General features: G+C 40.9%; 2 protein-coding genes across 3 annotated transcripts; both read right to left on the bottom strand.

Moving 5' to 3' along the window:
• Window positions 1-14,645: 14,645 nt before the first annotated feature.
• On the bottom strand, window positions 14,646-17,400 carry LOC138674139 (uncharacterized). 2 transcript variants are annotated; one of them, XM_069762060.1, is made up of 4 exons: window positions 17,272-17,400; window positions 16,779-16,941; window positions 15,463-16,106; window positions 14,646-15,066 (listed from the first exon to the last, which is right to left on the bottom strand). In XM_069762060.1, the coding sequence occupies exons 1-4, from the start codon at window positions 17,338-17,340 to the stop codon at window positions 15,031-15,033; spliced, it is 912 nt and encodes a 303-aa protein (XP_069618161.1). In that variant the 5' UTR covers window positions 17,341-17,400; the 3' UTR covers window positions 14,646-15,030. The 2 variants fall into 2 exon arrangements, with proteins under 2 accessions (XP_069618161.1, XP_069618160.1); XM_069762059.1 differs by lacking the exon at window positions 14,646-15,066 and having other exon boundaries at window positions 15,190-16,106.
• Window positions 17,401-19,724: 2,324 nt separating this feature from the next.
• On the bottom strand, window positions 19,725-21,977 carry LOC138674138 (uncharacterized). The gene is made up of 3 exons (XM_069762058.1): window positions 21,858-21,977; window positions 20,542-21,185; window positions 19,725-20,145 (listed from the first exon to the last, which is right to left on the bottom strand). Exons 1-3 carry the CDS (start codon window positions 21,958-21,960, stop codon window positions 20,110-20,112), a joined length of 783 nt encoding a protein of 260 aa, XP_069618159.1. The 5' UTR covers window positions 21,961-21,977; the 3' UTR covers window positions 19,725-20,109.
• Between the last annotated feature and the right edge of the window lie 192 nt (window positions 21,978-22,169).

The following is a 22,169-nucleotide window of genomic DNA, read 5'->3' as shown; positions in this document are numbered from 1 at the left end:
GACTGATTGCCTCAGTGCATGGACAATGCGGTCTTTGACATACTGGTGGAGGGCTGGGATGGCTTTTCTCGCAACGAAGTGCCCACTGGGTAGGTCATAGCGGGATACTGCATAGGCCATCAGGTCTTTGAATGCTTCGCTTTCAACCAACCGGTAGGGCATCATCTCTAACGAGATTAGTATAGCAATGTGGGCGTTGAAACCCTGTGTACGCGGATGAGAGGATAACATAACATAGTAACATAGTTAGTAAGGCCGAAAAAAGACATTTGTCCATCCAGTTCAGCCTATATTCCATCATAATAAATCCCCAGATCTACGTCCTTCTACAGAACCTAATAATTGTATGGTACAATATTGTTCTGCTCCAGGAAGACATCCAGGCCTCTCTTGAACCCCTCGACTGAGTTCGCCATCACCACCTCCTCAGGCAAGCAATTCCAGATTCTCACTGCCCTAACAGTAAAGAATCCTCTTCTATGTTGGTGGAAAAACCTTCTCTCCTCCAGACGCAAAGAATGCCCCCTTGTGCCCGTCACCTTCCTTGGTATAAACAGATCCTCAGCGAGATATTTGTATTGTCCCCTTATATACTTATACATGGTTATTAGATCGCCCCTCAGTCGTCTTTTTTCTAGACTAAATAATCCTAATTTCGCTAATCTATCTGGGTATTGTAGTTCTCCCATCCCCTTTACTAATTTTGTTGCCCTCTTTTGTACTCTCTCTAGTTCCATTATATCCTTCCTGAGCACCGGTGCCCAAAACTGGACACAGTACTCCATGTGCGGTCTAACTAGGGATTTCTACAGAGGCAGTATAATACTCTCATCATGTGTATCCAGACCTCTTTTAATGCACCCCATGATCCTGTTTGCCTTGGCAGCTGCTGCCTGGCACTGGCTGCTCCAGGTAAGTTTATCATTAACTAGGATCCCCAAGTCCTTCTCCCTGTCAGATTTACCCAGTGGTTTCCCATTCAGTGTGTAATGGTGATATTGATTCCTTCTTCCCATGTGTATAACCTTACATTTATCATTGTTAAACCTCATCTGCCACCTTTCAGCCCAAGTTTCCAACTTATCCAGATCCATCTGTATAATAAAAAATTATTATTATTATTATTATCTGTAGCAGAATACTATCTTCTCTTGTATTAACTGCTTTACATAGTTTTGTATCATCTGCAAATATCGATATTTTACTGTGTAAACCTTCTACCAGATCATTAATGAATATGTTGAAGAGAACAGGTCCCAATACTGACCCCTGCGGTACCCCACTGGTCACAGCGACCCAGTTAGAGACTATACCATTTATAACGACCCTCTGCTTTCTATCACTAAGCCAGTTACTAACCCATTTACACACATTTTCTCCCAGACCAAGCATTCTCATTTTGTGTACCAACCTCTTGTGCGGCACGGTATCAAACGCTTTGGAAAAATCGAGATATACCACGTCCAATGACTCACCGTGGTCCAGCCTATAGCTTACCTCTTCATAAAAACTGATTAGATTGGTTTGACAGGAGCGATTTCTCATAAACCCATGCTGATATGGAGTTAAACAGTTATTCTCATTGAGATAATCCAGAATAACATCCCTCAGAAACCCTTCAAATATTTTACCAACAATAGAGGTTAGACTTACTTGGCCTATAATTTCTTTTCCTAACGAGAGTCTCTTGTGGGGTGAGCTAGACTGGAGAGCTGCATATGGTGGAAGTAGCGGTGGTGGTGGTGGACATGGCGGATTGAGAGAGGGTTGGTGATGGTATTCTTGATGTTGGCCTACATACAGTGCTTCCTACGAATAACCTTGTGATTCCCTGACTGCTTTGGCCTTGCGACGATACCTCCACATTTGCTGCTGGTGGTGTCCTAACCGGTTGGCTTACAGTGAGGGAAGCAATGTAGCATTGCTGACTACCTTCATTCTGAGCAGGTGCACCAACAGTACTGGACATTTGGTAGTTAGTCCAGGCTTGCAAGTGCATGCTGGTTAAATGTCTAAGCATGCACATTGTATTTAAATTTTGAAGATTCTTCCCTCTACTAAAGGTCTTTGAGTATTTCTTAAAGATAACTTTTGATTGATCATTCGGATCTTGGTTAAAAAATTGCCACACTACACTCTTCCTACCATGGAATACCTTTTCAGGCATTGCACGCTGTTCTACTTTTACCGGATGGCCACGCTGTCCTAAAACTGTTTTTGTTTTTGACAAACGTTTTTGGCCTGATACGGGCCTGCCAGATGACAGCTGTTGCAATGTAGATAGCTGCTGCGGATCATCCTCCTCCGCTTCTGAGCCACTGGCAGCGGCACCGTCTTCCCCCAATGGCTGCCAATCTGGGTCAACAACTGGGTCATCTATCACCTCGGTATGTGTAAAGAGCTCCATGGAGTAACCTGTAGTGTCGTCTGACGCATCCTTCGCTTTTGGTTTGGGTGAAGGACACAAGGAAACGTCTTGTTCCTGACCGGGAGTATCCACTGATGACTCTCTGCTTTTATATTTGGAACTTTCTGAAGAGGAGGCGAAAGAGCTAGATGCTGAGTCAGCAAGGAAAGCCAAAACTTTTTCCTGCTGCTCTGGCTTTAAAAGCTGTTTTCCTACTCCCAGATAAGGGAGCCTTCGAGGCCTTGTGTAGCCAGACGATGATGCTGGCTCAACACCTCCAGCCTTAGGTGCTATTGTGCTTTTGCCACTACCACCAGATGCACCACTACCACCACCACCATCAGTACCAGCTGGCAACCACCGCCCACGGGCTCTTCCACCAGAATTTAAATCTCCCTTTTTTGGGGGGGAGACTGAACCAAAACTCAGGCCCTGTGCATAAAACAACACAATGTAAGTGGCAGAAAGTGGCTGGCTGATATACGACAAACTAACAGGACTGAAGTATATCCACTTTATGAGAATTTGAATTTCCCTTTTTTTTGGGAGACTGAACCAAAACTCAGGCCCAGTGTACTGTATATAACAACGCAATCTAAGTGGCAGAAAGTGGCTGGCTGACATACGACAAACTAACAGGACTGAAGTATATCCACTTTGTGAGAATTTGAATCTCACTTTTTGGGGGGGAGACTAAACCAAAACTCAGGCCCAGTGTATATAACAACGCAATCTAAGTGGCAGAAAGTGGCTGGCTGACATACGACAAACTAACAGGAGTGAAGTATACCCACTTTGTGAGAATTTGAATCTCACTTTTATGGGGGGAGACTAAACCAAAACTCAGACCCAGTGTATAAAACAACACAATATAAGTGGCAGAAAGTGGCTGGAAGATATATGAAAAAATACAAGGACTGTAGTACAATTTCAATCTCCCTACAATGATCTCAGGACAAGTATGGCAGCAATAAAAAGGACTGCTGCACACAAAAGTGTGGACAAATAAACTAGATAACTGTGCAGAAAGGAGCAACAGGATTTTTGCTTTTAAAAAAGCAGTTTGTTTGCACAGCAGCGTGCAAACAGCAATGCAGCTATCAGGGAGCCTTATAAGGCAGCCTAATAAGCTACAGAGCTGATGCACAAAAATATAGCCTCCACTGTCCCTGCAAAATAATGGTGGTGTTGGACAGTGGAAATCGCTACAGCACAAGCAGTTTGTGGGTTAATCTTCCCTCCCTAACTATATCCCTTCTTCTGATGAAGCTGCAGCAACCTCTCCCTATGCTAAGATTGGCAGAAGTAAGATGGCGGTCGACGTGCTCGCCCCTTTATAGCCCATGTGACGCAGCAGAAAGCAAGCCAATCACTGTCATGCCCTTCTCTAAGATAGTGGGGACCGAGACCTATGTCATCACGTTGCCCACACTCTGCGTCCTCCTTCATTGGTTGAAAAATGGCGCTGAAAGTGTCAAATGAAACGCGACTTTTGCGCGCAGATCGGCGACCTCATGGCTGATCCCACACTAGGATTGGGTAGGGTTTCATGAAACCCGACTTTGCCGAAAGACAAAGATTTTTGAATTTGTCCGATCCGTTTCGCTCAACCCTACTCCTGGTCAATCTGGCCCATCTTAGCAAGGGCACTAGAACCAACACACGGAAAAGTCTGTCTCTCTGCAAATAGCCCAAATGATAGGGGCACAGTCCATTGTTCCCCCATCAGTCCTTAGGATGGGGAAACAGTCCAGTAGCTCACACCTTCCCACGAGACAGGAACAAAGTCTTTTAGAGGCAACGTTCATTCTGGATTGGGCTCAGTCCTTAAGTGAGGGTGTAGGATCTCCAGCCTCTGCCACACTTCTCAGTCCAGCAATGGAAAGAGCAATGAGCCAAACACAACAACTTCAGCCATTCATGGCCATCTGTGTGGGGGAGTCCCGGATACATGGATCATAGATGCACAGGATTTTGGCTCTCAGGAACCTTGAACTGTTCTGATCTTGGCGTGCAATGAGCACAACACGGGATCATCCAGCTTCTAACTCCTTTCTGCTCATCTCTTAACTGGTCTTCTTCCAACCTAATGCGGACTCAGGTTTTCCTTCTTGACCTGGCATCTTGTACATACAGCACTGAGTAGGCACCACGGACAACATAGACAGCAGCTGGGTTGGCTACTACTATCAGCAGACCTGTGGGCCCTCCACTCGCAGCTCCTAATTATTCTCTCAAGCCATTGAGGCTCTAGGTCATCTCCCTAACTACTTCCTTCATGCAGACCTTTGAGCATAAGGGAGATAAAGCCCTCGCAGTGAGAGCCTTCTGTGCCTCGATTCCCAGTGTAAGCACTCAGCGCAGAGTGCAGGATACGTGTGAGCCAAGCCTTAGTGCAATCTTTGGGAGACAGAATTAACAAATCAACAGCAAGTGAAGTATTGGTTTTATTTATTTTTTATGCATTTCCGTGTGTGGTATAAATCATTAGACAATGTTACTCTTCTGGTCGGTGAGATTACAGCGATGCCAGATTTATACAGTTTTTTTATGTATTGGCTGCTGTCACACACATTGATTATATTTATATTTTTATAAAATTGCATTTACAACTTTGAAATATATATTTACAGATTACATCGACATGTTCTTACCAGTAACCAAACACAGATTCCTATTCCTAGCAGGTGGCCAGCCTGTTACTGGCATATTATGATTTTGGAGTTTCGAATCATTTACTGAGTAATATGAGAAAGACATTGAAATTAAACTTATTTTCAGGGAGTTCTCATGAATGCATTTTTAGATGAATCTTGAGTTTAGGAAAGATTAGATAAAATGTGTGAGTGGGATCAACCTTCCTAAGCTGTCTACATGGGCATTTAGATCATAGAAAAATAAATAAAATTATACCTTTATATTTGCGGTCTGATGTCTTATTCTAGAGAAATCCACATTTTACTCAACATGTAAATGAGCTGTTAAGATCTGTGGGACAACTAGATCTCCCTGACCATCTGCTTCCAAAGCGTATTTTGAATGAAATTCGATGTTACCAGCAGGACCTGACTGGTCAACTGGCAATTCTGGCTAATGCCAGAAGGGTCGGTGCCAGCTGTGTGCCGTTCCTTCACTCCAGGTGCGCACATGCAAACCTCACCCTTGGCATGTTATCTGTGTTATTTCAATAACTGCGCTGTGCAGGGATTAACTAGTGGTGACCTGACCTCTGCTTCTTCCTATCCACATTCAGTGCATGCCAGTCACCTTAATCATACTTAGAGACTCAGCCAGCCCAGCAAGAGCAGCCGAGGCATAGACAGCAGAGCAGCACGGCAACAGTCGTGCTCCAGTGAGTTCTGCAGACTACATGCCCCTGCCACATACAGACCCTCTAACAGTTGTCCTCTGGCAGGTCATGTCTCTTTGATCTTTGATTATCACTGTTGTGTGTTTATAGAAACTATGTGCACAAGATATGTGCACAAGATAGAGAATTTAAACATTTTGCTGCCTCCCTGCAGCTGAGTTAGAGAACTGTGTTTTATTAGCTAGGTATTGAAAGGGTTACATCTTGTGCGTTGTGTAAATTGTTTTAACAAATTGAAGACAGTGTATACCCGGTCAGTGCCGCAGCCTTTGTCCCCACCCATAGACGAAGTGGCCATCATCAGTGACGTCCATTTCAGGGGTTGGGCTAGTCCCTGTTCTACTGAGCATAGATTGGTTGCCAATTCCAATGCACAGTAGGATCTTGTCACTGTGCATGGAAAGTATGCAATCTTGCCGACTCTTATGAGAAGTGATGAGCCAGAAAGAGAGAGCACTGTTATTCTGCATTGTAAGGAGAGAACAGGGAGAGCAGAGACCAGCCCCTGATAGTGAGGTCACTTTCGTGTATGGGGCTGGTCCCTGCTCACTGCCTTCCTTCCTTGACTGGCAGCTGGCTATGCATCAGTGTGAGTGCATTATTGAGAGTACTTGTTTAACATGAATTTTCTGGTGGTCTAGGGTAATTTAAAACTAATGTCCTAGGTGGTCAAGGTTAGTAAAGTGGGGTTCATGCTAACATGAATGGTGTTGTAGGGCAGTTAAGGAGTTTAGAATTGTTTCAGACAGACACAGCATTTTCAGAAAAACACAGCAATTTTTTGTTGGAGTCTTTCAAAAAACCTTTACATAAAACCGGGAAACAAATCTAGAATTTTTATATTCCTTTTATATTATCTTCAGTAGTTAGTTGTGCTGCTATCCACCCATGATATTAGCAAATATAGTATTAAAGGAATATTTTGAAACTAAAATGTATTTTTTTAATCCTAAATGTCTGTCTATTTAATGTTATAATCTTATCTCTTTTCTAAGGTACTTTAATTACAAAGTCCTTACCGTTCCCTCACTACGCTAAGTGCTTAAATTTTTTTCACTACTTTCTCTTTGACGACGCTTTGTTTGAGAATCCCAGTGCATGCTTTGATAGTCAAACAACTCATCATCAGGGGCAGAGGCTGACACTGCCACAATCTCTGCCCCCTCCCTGAAATGGAGCGTCATTAGTGACGTCCGTTTTAGGGCTAAGCAAGTCCATGCTCTACTGAGCATGTGTCGATGTCAGTTCTGACATATGTTCAGTAAGTTCTTGTCCCTATGCAATATGCACAGTGACAGTGCACTCACTCGCTGGCTCTGATAAGAAGTCATGAGCTGGCAAGAGAGCACACTGTCAATGAGCAATGCAAGAAGATTACCCAGTGTGATGCAAAACCAGAGATCAGCGCCGGCTCTGCAAATAAGCTTTCAAGGATGTCAATGCTGATCTGCCTGATACAGCCTTTAACTGTATGTATTGACTGCATTTAGACAAGCCAAACCGTAGTGTTAAATGGCCATCGAACAGCTAAATAGAAGCTGATTGGCTTTTGTTGAACCCCTTAATGACTGCCAATACACTCCCTGACAGAAGTTATGTCGCTTATCCATGTTATGTAAATACAGTGGGGCAAAAAAGTATTTAGTCAGTCAGAAATAGTGCAAGTTCCACCACTTAAAAAGATGAGAGGCGTCTGTAATTTACATCATAGGTAGACCTCAACTATGGGAGACAAACTGAGAAAAAAAACCCAGAAAATCACATTGTCTGTTTTTTTAACATTTTATTTGCATATTATGGTGGAAAATAAGTATTTGGTCAGAAACAAAATTTAATCTCAATACTTTGTAATATATCCTTTGTTGGCAATGACAGAGGTCAAACGTTTTCTGTAAGTCTTCACAAGGTTGCCACACACTGTTGTTGGTATGTTGGCCCCTTCCTCCATGCAGATCTCCTCTAGAGCAGTGATGTTTTTGGCTTTTCGCTTGGCAACACGGACTTTCAACTCCCTTCAAAGGTTTTCTATAGGGTTGAGATCTGGAGACTGGCTAGGCCACTCCAGGACCTTGAAATGCTTCTTACGAAGCCACTCCTTCGTTGCCCTGGCGGTGTGCTTTGGATCATTGTCATGTTGAAAGACCCAGCCACGTTTCATCTTCAATGCCCTTGCTGATGGAAGGAGGATTGCACTCAAAATCTCACGATACATGGCCCCATTCATTCTTTCATGTACCCGGATCAGTCGTCCTGGCCCCTTTGCAGAGAAACAGCCCCAAAGCATGATGTTTCCACCACCATGCTTTACAGTAGGTATGGTGTTTGATGGATGCAAATCAGTATTCTTCTTCCTCCAAACACAACAAGTTGTGTTTCTACCAAACAGTTCCAGTTTGGTTTCATCAGACCATAGGACATTCTCCCAAAACTCCTCTGGATCATCCAAATGCTCTCTAGCAAACTTCAGACGGGCCCGGACATGTACTGGCTTAAGCAGTGGGACACGTCTGGCACTGCAGGATCTGAGTCCATGGTGGCGTAGTGTGTTACTTATGGTAGGCCTTGTTACATTGGTCCCAGCTCTCTGCAGTTCATTCACTAGGTCCCCCCACGTGGTTCTGGGATTTTTGCTCACCGTTCTTGTGATCATTCTGACCCCACGGGGTGGGATTTTGCGTGGAGCCCCAGATCGAGGGAGATTATCAGTGGTCTTGTATGTCTTCCATTTTCTAATTATTGCTCCCACTGTTGATTTCTTCACTCCAAGCTGGTTGGCTATTGCAGATTCAGTCTTCCCAGCCTGGTGCAGGGCTACAATTTTGTTTCTGGTGTCCTTTGACAGCTCTTTGGTCTTCACCATAGTGGAGTTTGGAGTCAGACTGTTTGAGGGTGTGCACAGGTGTCTTTTTATACTGATAACAAGTTTAAACAGGTGCCATTACTACAGGTAATGAGCGGAGGAAAGAGGAGACTCTTAAAGAAGAAGTTACAGGTCTGTGAGAGCCAGAAATCTTGATTGTTTGTTTCTGACCAAATACTTATTTTCAACCATAATATGCAAAAAAAATGTTAAAAAAATAGACAATGTGATTTTCTGGATTTTTTTTTCTCAGTTTGTCTCCCATAGTTGAGGTCTACCTATGAGGTAAATTACAGACGCCTCTCATCTTTTTAAGTGGTGGAACTTGCACTATTGCTGACTGACTAAATACTTTTTTGCCCCACTGTAAAAGCTTATAACCTGACGTTAAATTTATCCATTGGTTGTATAAATGATTCTTTTGAAAGCTGAAACCCTCCGAAATGTGGTTTAGGTTAAGAAAATAAATTGGCATCAATGCAGAAATATTGATCAGTTAATGGACACAGAATGGTCAGATTTTGTCCTGTTCAAAAATAAATGATGGTGGTCCAACTAAACGCAAACCGTTTAACGCATGCCGCTGCAAGATGCTGTGGTAGCCATGCTGGTTCAGTATGCCTTCAATTTTGAATAAATCCCCAACAGTGTCACCAGGAAAGCACCTCCACACCATCACACCTCCTCCTCCATGCTTCACGGTGGGAACCAGACATGTAGAGTTCATCCGTTCACCATTTCTTCGCCACACAAAGACACGGTGGTTGGAACCAAAGATCTCAAATTTGCACTCATCAGACCAAAGCACAGATTTCCACTGGTCTCATGTCCATTCCTTGTGTTCTTTATCCCAAATAAGTCTCTTCTGCCTGTTGCCTGTCCTTAGCAGTGGTTTCCTAGCAGCTATTTTACCATGAAGGCCTGCTGCACAAAGTCTCCTCTTAACAGTTGTTGTAGAGATGTGTCTGCTGCTAGAACTCTGTGTGGCATTGACCTGGTCTCTAATCTGAGCTGCTGTTAACCTGTGATTTATGAGGCTGGTGACTCGGATAAACTTATCCTCAGAAGCAGAGGTGACTCTTGGTCTTCCTTTCCTGGGGCGGTCCTCATGTGAGCCAGTTTCTTTGTAGCGCTTGATGGTTTTTGCCACTGCACATGGGGACACTTTCAAAGTTTTTCCAATTTTTCGGACTGACTGACCTTCATTTCTTAAAGTAATGATGGCCACTCATTTTTCTTTACTTAGCTGCTTTTTTCTTGCCATGATACAAATTCTAACAGTCTATTCAATAGGACTATCAGCTGTGTATCCACCAGACTTCTGCACAACTCAACTGATGGTCCAAACACCATTTATAAGTCAAGAAATCCCACTTATTAAACCTGACAGGGCACAACTGTGGAGTGAAAACCATCCCGTGACTACCTCTTGAAGCTCATCAAGAGAATGTCAAGAGTGTGCAAAGCAGTCATCAAAGCCAAAGTTGGCTACTTTGAAGAACCTAGAATATAAGACATAATTTCAGTTGTTTCACATTTTTTTGTTAAGTATATAATTCCACATGTGTTAATTTATAGTTTTGATGCCTTCAGTGTGAATGTACAATTTTCATAGTCATGAAAATACAGAACAATCTTGAAATGAGAAGGTGTGTCCAAACTTTTGGTCTGTACTGTATATACTACATACATACAACATACATACAAAATACTACATACATACAACATACATACTACATACATACTACATACATACATACTACATACCAATGTTGCATAACATTGATGAATGAAGTTGTGATGCTCTTAGAGTCATATTTAATATTTTGTGTGACTTCCATGAGCTTGAAGGACTGCATCATGCGGTTCAACAATGATTCATACAATTTATTAATGAAGTCATCAGGAATAGCAAAGAATGCAGTCTTACATGCCTCCCAGAGTTCATATAGATTCTTTGGTTTTGTCTTCCAAGCTTCCTCTTTCATCCTACCCCAAACATGCTCCATGGTGTTCATGTCTGGTGACTGGGCAGGCCAGTCCTTGAGCACCTTGATTTTTTTGCCTGTAGGAACTTTGTTGTAGAGATGGATATATGAGATGGAGCACCATCCTGCTGCAGAATTTCACCCCTTTTATGATTTGGAATATAAAAGGTAGCTAATATTTCTTGATATTTTAGGCTATTGATATTGCCTTCCACCTTGCAAATGTTTCGCACACCCCAATACTGAATGTAATCCCAGACCATGATCTTTTCACCACCAAATTTAACCGTTTTCTGGGTGTATTTTGAATTCATACGGGCTCCAGTAGGTCTCCTGCAGTATTTGCGGCGGCTATGGTGTAATTCTACTGAAGATTCATCAGAGAAATTCACCTTCTGCCACTTTTCCAGCGTCCATCTGTTTAGCAGGCTGTGGGACTTTGCAAATTCCACACGGTTTTTTATTTACCTTTTGTTTAGTGCTAGCTTCTGGGCACTGATTCAACCATGGAGGCCATTTCGAGACAGAATCCTACAAACTGTTCTAGTTGACACAGGGAATTGAGATGACCAGGCCTGTTGGAGCTCTGCTTCAGTGGAAGAGGGGCTTGCTTTGGATTTTCTAACCAACAATTTTTCCTCCTGAGCAGTTGTCTTGCGGGGTCTGCCAGACCTGGGCTTGTCAAACACATCTCCAGTCTCTTCAAATCTTTTTTTAATTCTTTGTACTTGACACTGAGACACATTAAAGGTGCCAGCCTCCTCTGCAGTGGATCAGGTCTTCAGCCTCTTGATAATCCAGGCTTTGGTCATAGGGTGGATTTTTGGCATGTTGTCAGAGTTTAAGTTGCAGTTCAAGTGAAGGTCTGGGGTGCTGGGTTTCTTTTTATACACACACACTAATTAACTGATCATTTACTGAGCACAGGTGAGGATGTAAACTAGGATTGGGTGCATTATATGACCAGGCGACAAAACTTTTGTCTTGCCAAAATCTGACTATTCTGTGTCCATTAACTGATCAATATTTCTGCATTTATGCCAATTTATTTTCTTAACCTAAACAACATTTCGGAGGGTTTCAGCTTTGAAATGAATAATTTATACAACCAATGGATAAATTTAATGTCACGTTATAAGCTTTTATTTACATAACATGGATAATCTACATAACTTCTGTCAGGGAGTGTATGTCTTTTTACTGACCTGAGATATAAGAGAATAGCATCCCCCTACAGGTGACAATCCAGAAGCTGTCGGCTGTCCACTATAGCTGACAATATGCTGTATCAGCCACGATCAGTGTTGCCATCGATCATCGCAGTTTAACCCCTTAGATGCTGCTGTCGATAGTAAGTACATCATATAAATTGTAAAGAGAGTGTGGAGTCTCCTTATTTAACCCCACTGGCACCCTGAGATCATGATAGTGTGGTCCTGATGTTTGCAATGGCAATTCATGACCAAATAGCTGCCAGTCTGACGGCAACAACAGCCTGTTCAGAAGTTAGCGACATTTAGGTGGTAAAAATACATTTTTTCATTCCTGTCATGTCACTTTACATTAATCCCTGAATATCATCTGAAGGGTTAACAAACTACATTTTCAATATGTAAAGAGGTACTGTTTTTAAAATGGTATCACTTTTGGAGGTTTTCCAATGTATAGGACCTCCAAAGTCACTTCAAACCTTGATAGGTCCTACAAAAAAAAAACATTTTGTAAATTCCCTTGAAAAAAGTAACAGTTACTGCTACATTTTTAAACCTCCTAAAAGGCTAACAAAATAAAATAATGTTTTACAAATGGTACTGATGTAAAGCAGACATGTGGGAAATGTTATTTATTAATGTTTTTTTTTGTGGTATGACTATCTGGATTAAAGGGATAATCATTCAAAGTTTGAAAATTGAATTTTTTTTCACATTTTTGTAAAATTTTTGATATTTTTGTCAAATAAACACAAAATTTATTAACCTAAATTTACCAATATCATAAATTATAATGCTCCACGAAAAAAACATTCTCAAAATCACGGGGATTTGTTGAAGAATTCCAGAGTTATTACCACATAACATGACACTGGTCAGATGTCAAAAATTTGTCCTGGTCAATAAGGGGTTAATATCCCGTTTAGAATGGCCAATCGTACTTCTTGTTTATACAGAACAATTGCCAATACAACTGTATGCAGTCTAAAGATTGTTAGACAACCATACAAATTATTTCCCCCAACTTAAAAATATTTTTCTTGTTCTTCGAATCATTGGCCTGTTAACACTGGCTAATTATCATGAAACAAGCCCTTTCTAGGAATTATCGTTCACAATAATTGGCCAGTGTTAATGTACCATTCAGAATCACCCCAAGATAAGTAATATGATACATTTAAAGAGGTACACTTTTTTGTAAATTATGGGAATACATAGAAATCACAGAATGGGCAACCCATAAAACGATATATGTCTACTATTATACTCAGCTAAATTGCATATATTTGTGGTATTTATCTTTTGGGTTATTTTTTCTGTCTAATCCAACTATTTTGAGTGATTATCTGCAGTCTAATAAACCAAGATTACTGTTCTGGATCGCCCCTATCAGGGTAGGCATTCTATTAAAAGTAGGGTGATATTCAGGGTATGTATACCACAAGATGGCAGTATATCCCTGTCATCTATCAAGAAGCCAACCATACATAAACATATAAATAAACCAATTTATTATTTACAAACAAAATACAAATAAATAAACAAAACATATAAAAAGCTACTAGATATCTTTCTAGTCATACCCTATGGGAGAGCGGCGAGGAGCACTAGCCAAGAATACTTAAGCAAATAATATATCCAACCTGAAAAGACTGTCAGTACTATCCTCATAGATATAGGTGCACCCAGGCATCCCAATGCTAGGAAATCACGATAGTGGCAGTTTCAAACACCCCTCTAGCTGCATATATAAATCCACCTGTTCCTAAGAATAGTACTAGTGTATGTAACAAAGTAGAAGGGGTCCCAGATAATTACCAGTATAAGCTTCTGAACGGTGCGTCCTCCCACGTCACAATCCCAGCGCCCCGACGCGCGTTTCGCCCTGGCTTCTTCCAGGGGCGTGTCTATACCCGGGTTAAGTGATGTTAAATAGAGTCTCTAAGCCAATCCCGTGTTGCCGTCTAATTGTCAGCGGCCGCTAATGCACGCCGCCCACACTCCGAGAATGGCTCCAATGGCGCATGCGTCAGTCACCTCTGCTCCGGATGAAGACGCACTTCCTGACAACCGCCGGGTGGACCGCAAGCAGGAACGCAAGCGGAAACCACCAGTGACGCTGTCCGAAGTGCCCGGAGGGGAAGACCCGCGCATGCGCACCGCCATACCCGGAGTGGAAAGAAAAGCAAGAAGAGGAAAAGAAGTACCGTTCCCGGCTAGCCCACATCGAAAAAGACAAAAGAATAGCCCTTTGCCCAGTCAAATGGATCTATCATCCCATGGGTACAGACCTGATGCGCACAAATCTAAATAATATATAAAAATATAAATATAATGTCCATATATTTACTATGTACTGTATTATTGCATAATTACTGCACAGCGCCCCCAATATAAAGTAAAAGGAACCATGAATATGCATGTATAAAGTACATGCAATATTGCATCATGGTCCCACAAAAGTGCATAAAATCCAGTAATGTGATGTGAATGCCGGACATAACCCTATAAGTGCAATCCATATCTACCAAAATGCATATATAAATTCATATGCCATAAAGTGCATAGTGCCAATGTATATTAGTCCTAAATAGCGTGAGCACCTAGAATCCCTCTAGTGCCTATGATATATTAATCAGCAATAAAGTGCATGGTGATAAGATAAATACATCCTAGAATAATGTGAAGCCAGGGTCAAAAGACCAAGATCCTGAAGAAAAGGTCAGGATCCAACAGTGTGACTGTATGAGATAATATCACTTTTAAATCAGTAAAGTGCAATAACTTCCAATTGTGAACTATGAAGTAGTGCGTATAATATTACCAAGAAAGTGAATATAGCTGAAAAAAGGATTATAAAAAATTTATTTAAGAAAGCCCTAATACGGTAATCATAAACAATACAGTAATCATTTAAAAATACACAGTCCTATAAAAACCGGGACATATGGACCTATGTATATTCATATAATAAAGGTAAAATAGCCCCACATATAACTAAATATAAAAAGCCCCCCTTTACAGGAACCCATAGTACTTCTAATTCTTATATATACATATGATAGTCCTAGGCAATCATAGTGACTCTAAATTATTTTCTTCCATAGTTATTTAGTTATAGTCTTCTTTCTTCTTTTTTCTACGTAGGACTTCCAACCGGGAACCGATATCAACATGCTGGACTTCTCCTCCCCTCAACACGAAAAAAGGAAATGAATCGTAAGTATGTACTAAAAATGAACAAAAAAAAAAATTTAATTAATAACCAAATCAACAAACAGAAATTAAAATCACCCTAACCCCTAAAAAATACCTCTCTAAACAATATATTATAATATGTAGATATATAAATATTATAGAAATGCTGAGAATCCAAGATTTTCATTCAGACCATTAGGACTGAGAGTCCCTAGGCGAAAAATCCATCTGCTTTCTGTCTGTGCTAGAATTTTTGCTAGATCTCCCCCTCGGATACCCAAATTAACTTGATCTATGGCCTTGATTACTAGGCCCCTTGCGTTACTGTCATGAAACAATTTGAAATGCCTAGCTATCGGCTTAAGGGGCACATCATTACCCACATCTTTCGCCTTTTGAATGTCCCTGACATGTTCTCTGGTCCTTACCTTTAATTCTCTTGTTGTTAATCCGATGTATATTTTTCTGCATGGACATTCCGCATGATATATAACCCCTTGGGAGCTACAACTTAAATGTTTACGAATTTCATAAACTTTAGATCCATCAAAGTTATGAAAGCTAGTGGCCTTAGTGTGGTTGCCACAGCCCTTGCATAGACCACAAGGGAAGAAACCCGGTTTTCCCACTGTCCTCTCTCCTTTCGTAGGCTCGTAATGGCTATGTACAAGAGTGTCTTTAAGACTTGCGGATCTCCTGGCGACAAAAGACGGACGATCAGGCAAGATTTGTTTTAATATAGGATCTACTTGTAGGACTTTCCAATGTTTCAGGATAATATCTTTTAGTTCCTTCCACTTATTGTTATAGGTAGATATGAAGCGTATTTCCTCTGGATAATTCTGTTTCTGAGTCATAACCGGATCTTTATATAGTAGTTGATTACCCGTTGTCTTGGAGGCCCTGATATATCCTCTTTTAATCATTCTTTTGCTGTAACCTCTCTGGGTAAATCTTCTTGTGAGATCTATGGCCTGTTCTTCAAATTTATGGTCATCAGAACAAATTCTCCGAGCCTGGAGAAATTGTCCAACCGGAATACCACGAACTGTAGAGATCGGATGGGAGGAATCTGCGTATAAGAAAGAGTTGGTTGAAGTGGATTTCCTAAAAATGTCAGTGTGGAACATACCATTTGAACTAACCCCAATTTTGATGTCTAAAAAATCAATATCTCTGCCATATTTGAAGGTTAGTCTGATGTTCTTGGTGTTGTTGTTTAGGTGCTGCATCATACGTTCCAGGCCCACCAAGGGACCCTCCCATATGAAAAGAATGTCATCGATGTATCTCATCCAGTTTTGTATACAACCAATATCCTGGATGAGATCATCTTGAAAAACCTCCCTCTCCCAGGCTCCTAAAAACAGATTTGCATACGAGGGGGCACAAGAGGCCCCCATCGCAGTACCTTGTAATTGTAGGTAGGTCCGTTTGTTGAACGTAAAGGCGTTATGTGTCAATAAAAATTCTAACAACACTAAAATAAGTTCTACCATATCTGTCTCCAAGGAGCTGGTGCCTAGAAAAAGTCGTGCTGCATCCAAGCCATCCTGATGACGTATGGACGTATAAAGTGATTCTACGTCGGCAGTTACAAAAATCATATTATCGTCCAGACACAATTGGTCCAGACGTTGTAGTGCCGACGTAGTATCCTTTATGTGTGATGGTAGATTAATTACCAATGGTTTGAGGAAGTGATCGATGATGTTACCGATCAACTCACATAATCCTCCATTACCTGCCACAATGGGACGACCAGGAGGATCCAATTCGTTTTTGTGGATTTTCGGTATTAGATAAAGCGTAGGGAGCCTCGGATGGCTATCACGAATCTGTTCCATCAATTTTTTAGTGATCAGGCCTTTAAACAGGGCTTTTTCCAAAATCTCTATTAATTCCTCCTGAAAGGGGGACATAGGATTAAAACATAATTTTTGGTAACATTTAGAATCGTTTAACATCTTGTTAGCCTGTTTTTCATAAAGGCTAATAGGCCAAATTACCAAATTACCCCCTTTGTCTGCGGGTTTAAAAACTATATCATCCCATTTCTGCATTTCCTTTAGGGCCAACCATTCAGATCTAGTGAGATTAGGTTTACCTCCATGTTTTTGAGCTAAATCCTCAATATCCTTAGTCACCAATTTAGTAAAAATCTCTACTGCTGGGCAAAGATTTAATGCAGGAAAAGTTTTACATTTCGTAAATAAGTGTTTTGGAATCATACTCACCCCTGTTGTTCCCATATTTTCCTCCTCCAAGGATATCAGGGCCTCCAAAGCTTCCTCTTCAACCACCATAGAGGCCGCATCTCTGTCATTTTTAAAAGCATGTAATTTTTTCAGCACTACTTTCCTCGCAAATAAATGAGTATTCTTTATCGATGTGAACGAGTCTAAGTTATTGGAAGGGGAGAAAGTCAGTCCACGTTGTAATACTTCGATCTGTTCTTCACTTAAGACATGTTTAGATAAATTAATTACCTGATAGCGATCACCCGGTCTACCTCCTTTCTGTGCTTTTTGGAACATCTCTGGAAACCTTTTCCTTTTTTCGGTTCCTTTGGGTAACTGGTCACGTGCACTTTCAACATCACTTGTAGACGCAACGCTATCCACTTCTGAGGTGTAAGATCTGTCAGATTGCGTTCTTATTCTACCTCTGGTGCCACCCTTTGTTCCCTTCAGCTGCCATCTAAAGATTTTGTTGGAATCATAATCCTCCACATCACGTTGGTATTTCTTGGATTTTTCCTGGCTGATTTTTTCTTCCCATTTTAAAGCATCTGTTTCCAAATCCTTGGACCATTTGTTAACTTGATCAGTACTCATGTCTTTAGCTAATAACGTTGCGATAGATTCTAATTCTTTATCCAGCTCTGTTAATGAAGATGCATTATTTTCAATTAAAATTTGAATAAATTCTAGAGAGCATTTGGATGCTGCCGATGTCCATCTTGTAACCAAGTCCTTCTCCCCTAGTTCGTATGTGGGATATAGTTGGATTCTCAGTCCCCTAGGGACTATCTTTTTGTCCAAATAGTTTTCTAATGTGGTTTTATTCCACCATATTTTAGTCTTACGTTGTAGAGTATGTCTATATTTATATACCAAATCCTTCTGTTCCTGAGAGGTATTTTGCGAAACTGCTGGGGTATTTCTGGAGAAGATATCTGTAGCCCTAGATCGCCAGGCATTCTCTCTGGCTTTCAAATCCATGATAATTGGACAATCTGTTATAGAAACAGCAAACAATGATGAAACCAAAAAGGTCCAGCCACATAACCAATGGTACTTCCTCATATATATGTATACCACAAGATGGCAGTATATCCCTGTCATCTATCAAGAAGCCAACCATACATAAACATATAAATAAACCAATTTATTATTTACAAACAAAATACAAATAAATAAACAAAACATATAAAAAGCTACTAGATATCTTTCTAGTCATACCCTATGGGAGAGCGGCGAGGAGCACTAGCCAAGAATACTTAAGCAAATAATATATCCAACCTGAAAAGACTGTCAGTACTATCCTCATAGATATAGGTGCACCCAGGCATCCCAATGCTAGGAAATCACGATAGTGGCAGTTTCAAACACCCCTCTAGCTGCATATATAAATCCACCTGTTCCTAAGAATAGTACTAGTGTATGTAACAAAGTAGAAGGGGTCCCAGATAATTACCAGTATAAGCTTCTGAACGGTGCGTCCTCCCACGTCACAATCCCAGCGCCCCGACGCGCGTTTCGCCCTGGCTTCTTCCGGGGGCGTGTCTATACCCGGGTTAAGTGATGTTAAATAGAGTCTCTAAGCCAATCCCGTGTTGCCGTCTAATTGTCAGCGGCCGCTAATGCACGCCGCCCACACTCCGAGAATGGCTCCAATGGCGCATGCGTCAGTCACCTCTGCTCCGGATGAAGACGCACTTCCTGACAACCGCCGGGTGGACCGCAAGCAGGAACGCAAGCGGAAACCACCAGTGATGCTGTCCGAAGTGCCCGGAGGGGAAGACCCGCGCATGCGCACCGCCATACCCGGAGTGGAAAGAAAAGCAAGAAGAGGAAAAGAAGTACCGTTCCCGGCTAGCCCACATCGAAAAAGACAAAAGATTAGCCCTTTGCCCAGTCAAATGGATCTATCATCCCATGGGTACAGACCTGATGCGCACAAATCTAAATAATATATAAAAATATAAATATAATGTCCATATATTTACTATGTACTGTATTATTGCATAATTACTGCACAGCGCCCCCAATATAAAGTAAAAGGAACCATGAATATGCATGTATAAAGTACATGCAATATTGCATCATGGTCCCACAAAAGTGCATAAAATCCAGTAATGTGATGTGAATGCCGGACATAACCCTATAAGTGCAATCCATATCTACCAAAATGCATATATAAATTCATATGCCATAAAGTGCATAGTGCCAATGTATATTAGTCCTAAATAGCGTGAGCACCTAGAATCCCTCTAGTGCCTATGATATATTAATCAGCAATAAAGTGCATGGTGATAAGATAAATACATCCTAGAATAATGTGAAGCCAGGGTCAAAAGACCAAGATCCTGAAGAAAAGGTCAGGATCCAACAGTGTGACTGTATGAGATAATATCACTTTTAAATCAGTAAAGTGCAATAACTTCCAATTGTGAACTATGAAGTAGTGCGTATAATATTACCAAGAAAGTGAATATAGCTGAAAAAAGGATTATAAAAAATTTATTTAAGAAAGCCCTAATACGGTAATCATAAACAATACAGTAATCATTTAAAAATACACAGTCCTATAAAAACCGGGACATATGGACCTATGTATATTCATATAATAAAGGTAAAATAGCCCCACATATAACTAAATATAAAAAGCCCCCCTTTACAGGAACCCATAGTACTTCTAATTCTTATATATACATATGATAGTCCTAGGCAATCATAGTGACTCTAAATTATTTTCTTCCATAGTTATTTAGTTATAGTCTTCTTTCTTCTTTTTTCTACGTAGGACTTCCAACCGGGAACCGATATCAACATGCTGGACTTCTCCTCCCCTCAACACGAAAAAAGGAAATGAATCGTAAGTATGTACTAAAAATGAACAAAAAAAAAAATTTAATTAATAACCAAATCAACAAACAGAAATTAAAATCACCCTAACCCCTAAAAAATACCTCTCTAAACAATATATTATAATATGTAGATATATAAATATTATAGAAATGCTGAGAATCCAAGATTTTCATTCAGACCATTAGGACTGAGAGTCCCTAGGCGAAAAATCCATCTGCTTTCTGTCTGTGCTAGAATTTTTGCTAGATCTCCCCCTCAGATACCCAAATTAACTTGATCTATGGCCTTGATTACTAGGCCCCTTGCGTTACTGTCATGAAACAATTTGAAATGCCTAGCTATCGGCTTAAGGGGCACATCATTACCCACATCTTTCACCTTTTGAATGTCCCTGACATGTTCTCTGGTCCTTACCTTTAATTCTCTTGTTGTTAATCCGATGTATATTTTTCTGCATGGACATTCCGCATGATATATAACCCCTTGGGAGCTACAACTTAAATGTTTACGAATTTCATAAACTTTAGATCCATCAAAGTTATGAAAGCTAGTGGCCTTAGTGTGGTTGCCACAGCCCTTGCATAGACCACAAGGGAAGAAACCCGGTTTTCCCACTGTCCTCTCTCCTTTCGTAGGCTCGTAATGGCTATGTACAAGAGTGTCTTTAAGACTTGCGGATCTCCTGGCGACAAAAGACGGACGATCAGGCAAGATTTGTTTTAATATAGGATCTACTTGTAGGACTTTCCAATGTTTCAGGATAATATCTTTTAGTTCCTTCCACTTATTGTTATAGGTAGATATGAAGCGTATTTCCTCTGGATAATTCTGTTTCTGAGTCATAACCGGATCTTTATATAGTAGTTGATTACCCGTTGTCTTGGAGGCCCTGATATATCCTCTTTTAATCATTCTTTTGCTGTAACCTCTCTGGGTAAATCTTCTTGTGAGATCTATGGCCTGTTCTTCAAATTTATGGTCATCAGAACAAATTCTCCGAGCCCGGAGAAATTGTCCAACCGGGATACCACGAACTGTAGAGATCGGATGGGAGGAATCTGCGTATAAGAAAGAGTTGGTTGAAGTGGATTTCCTAAAAATGTCAGTGTGGACCATACCATTTGAACTAACCCCAATTTTGATGTCTAAAAAATCAATATCTCTGCCATATTTGAAGGTTAGTCTGATGTTCTTGGTGTTGTTGTTTAGGTGCTGCATCATACGTTCCAGGCCCACCAAGGGACCCTCCCATATGAAAAGAATGTCATCGATGTATCTCATCCAGTTTTGTATACAACCAATATCCTGGATGAGATCATCTTGAAAAACCTCCCTCTCCCAGGCTCCTAAAAACAGATTTGCATACGAGGGGGCACAAGAGGCCCCCATCGCAGTACCTTGTAATTGTAGGTAGGTCCGTTTGTTGAACGTAAAGGCGTTATGTGTCAATAAAAATTCTAACAACACTAAAATAAGTTCTACCATATCTGTCTCCAAGGAGCTGGTGCCTAGAAAAAGTCGTGCTGCATCCAAGCCATCCTGATGACGTATGGACGTATAAAGTGATTCTACGTCGGCAGTTACAAAAATCATATTATCGTCCAGACACAATTGGTCCAGACGTTGTAGTGCCGACGTAGTATCCTTTATGTGTGATGGTAGATTAATTACCAATGGTTTGAGGAAGTGATCGATGATGTTACCGATCAACTCACATAATCCTCCATTACCTGCCACAATGGGACGACCAGGAGGATCCAATTCGTTTTTGTGGATTTTCGGTATTAGATAAAGCGTAGGGAGCCTCGGATGGCTATCACGAATCTGTTCCATCAATTTTTTAGTGATCAGGCCTTTAAACAGGGCTTTTTCCAAAATCTCTATTAATTCCTCCTGAAAGGGGGACATAGGATTAAAACATAATTTTTGGTAACATTTAGAATCGTTTAACATCTTGTTAGCCTGTTTTTCATAAAGGCTAATAGGCCAAATTACCAAATTACCCCCTTTGTCTGCGGGTTTAAAAACTATATCATCCCATT

This window comes from Ranitomeya imitator, chromosome 4 (assembly GCF_032444005.1).
Source record: "Ranitomeya imitator isolate aRanImi1 chromosome 4, aRanImi1.pri, whole genome shotgun sequence".
Taxonomy (NCBI): Eukaryota; Metazoa; Chordata; class Amphibia; order Anura; family Dendrobatidae; genus Ranitomeya; species Ranitomeya imitator.
The sequence above is the reverse complement of the archived record's forward strand: the minus strand, read 5'-3'. Positions and strand labels throughout refer to the sequence as shown.

What these genes read in the sequence shown, in the direction of transcription:
- LOC138674139 (XM_069762059.1), bottom strand. Translation starts at nt 17,340, where the DNA reads ATGGTGGTTGAAGAGGAAGCTTTGGAGGCCCTGATATCCTTGGAGGAG. An exon ending in AAAATATGGGAACAACAGGG is followed by an intron (nt 16,942 to 17,271) that starts GTGAGTATGATT and finishes TCCCCCTTTCAG; the next exon opens with GAGGAATTAATAGAGATTTT. An exon ending in TGGTCGTCCCATTGTGGCAG is followed by an intron (nt 16,107 to 16,778) that starts GTAATGGAGGAT and finishes TCTTATACGCAG; the next exon opens with ATTCCTCCCATCCGATCTCT.
- LOC138674138 (XM_069762058.1), bottom strand. Translation starts at nt 21,960, where the DNA reads ATGGAACAGATTCGTGATAGCCATCCGAGGCTCCCTACGCTTTATCTA. An exon ending in TGGTCGTCCCATTGTGGCAG is followed by an intron (nt 21,186 to 21,857) that starts GTAATGGAGGAT and finishes TCTTATACGCAG; the next exon opens with ATTCCTCCCATCCGATCTCT. An exon ending in TAACAACAAGAGAATTAAAG is followed by an intron (nt 20,146 to 20,541) that starts GTAAGGACCAGA and finishes GTTCATTTTTAG; the next exon opens with TACATACTTACGATTCATTT.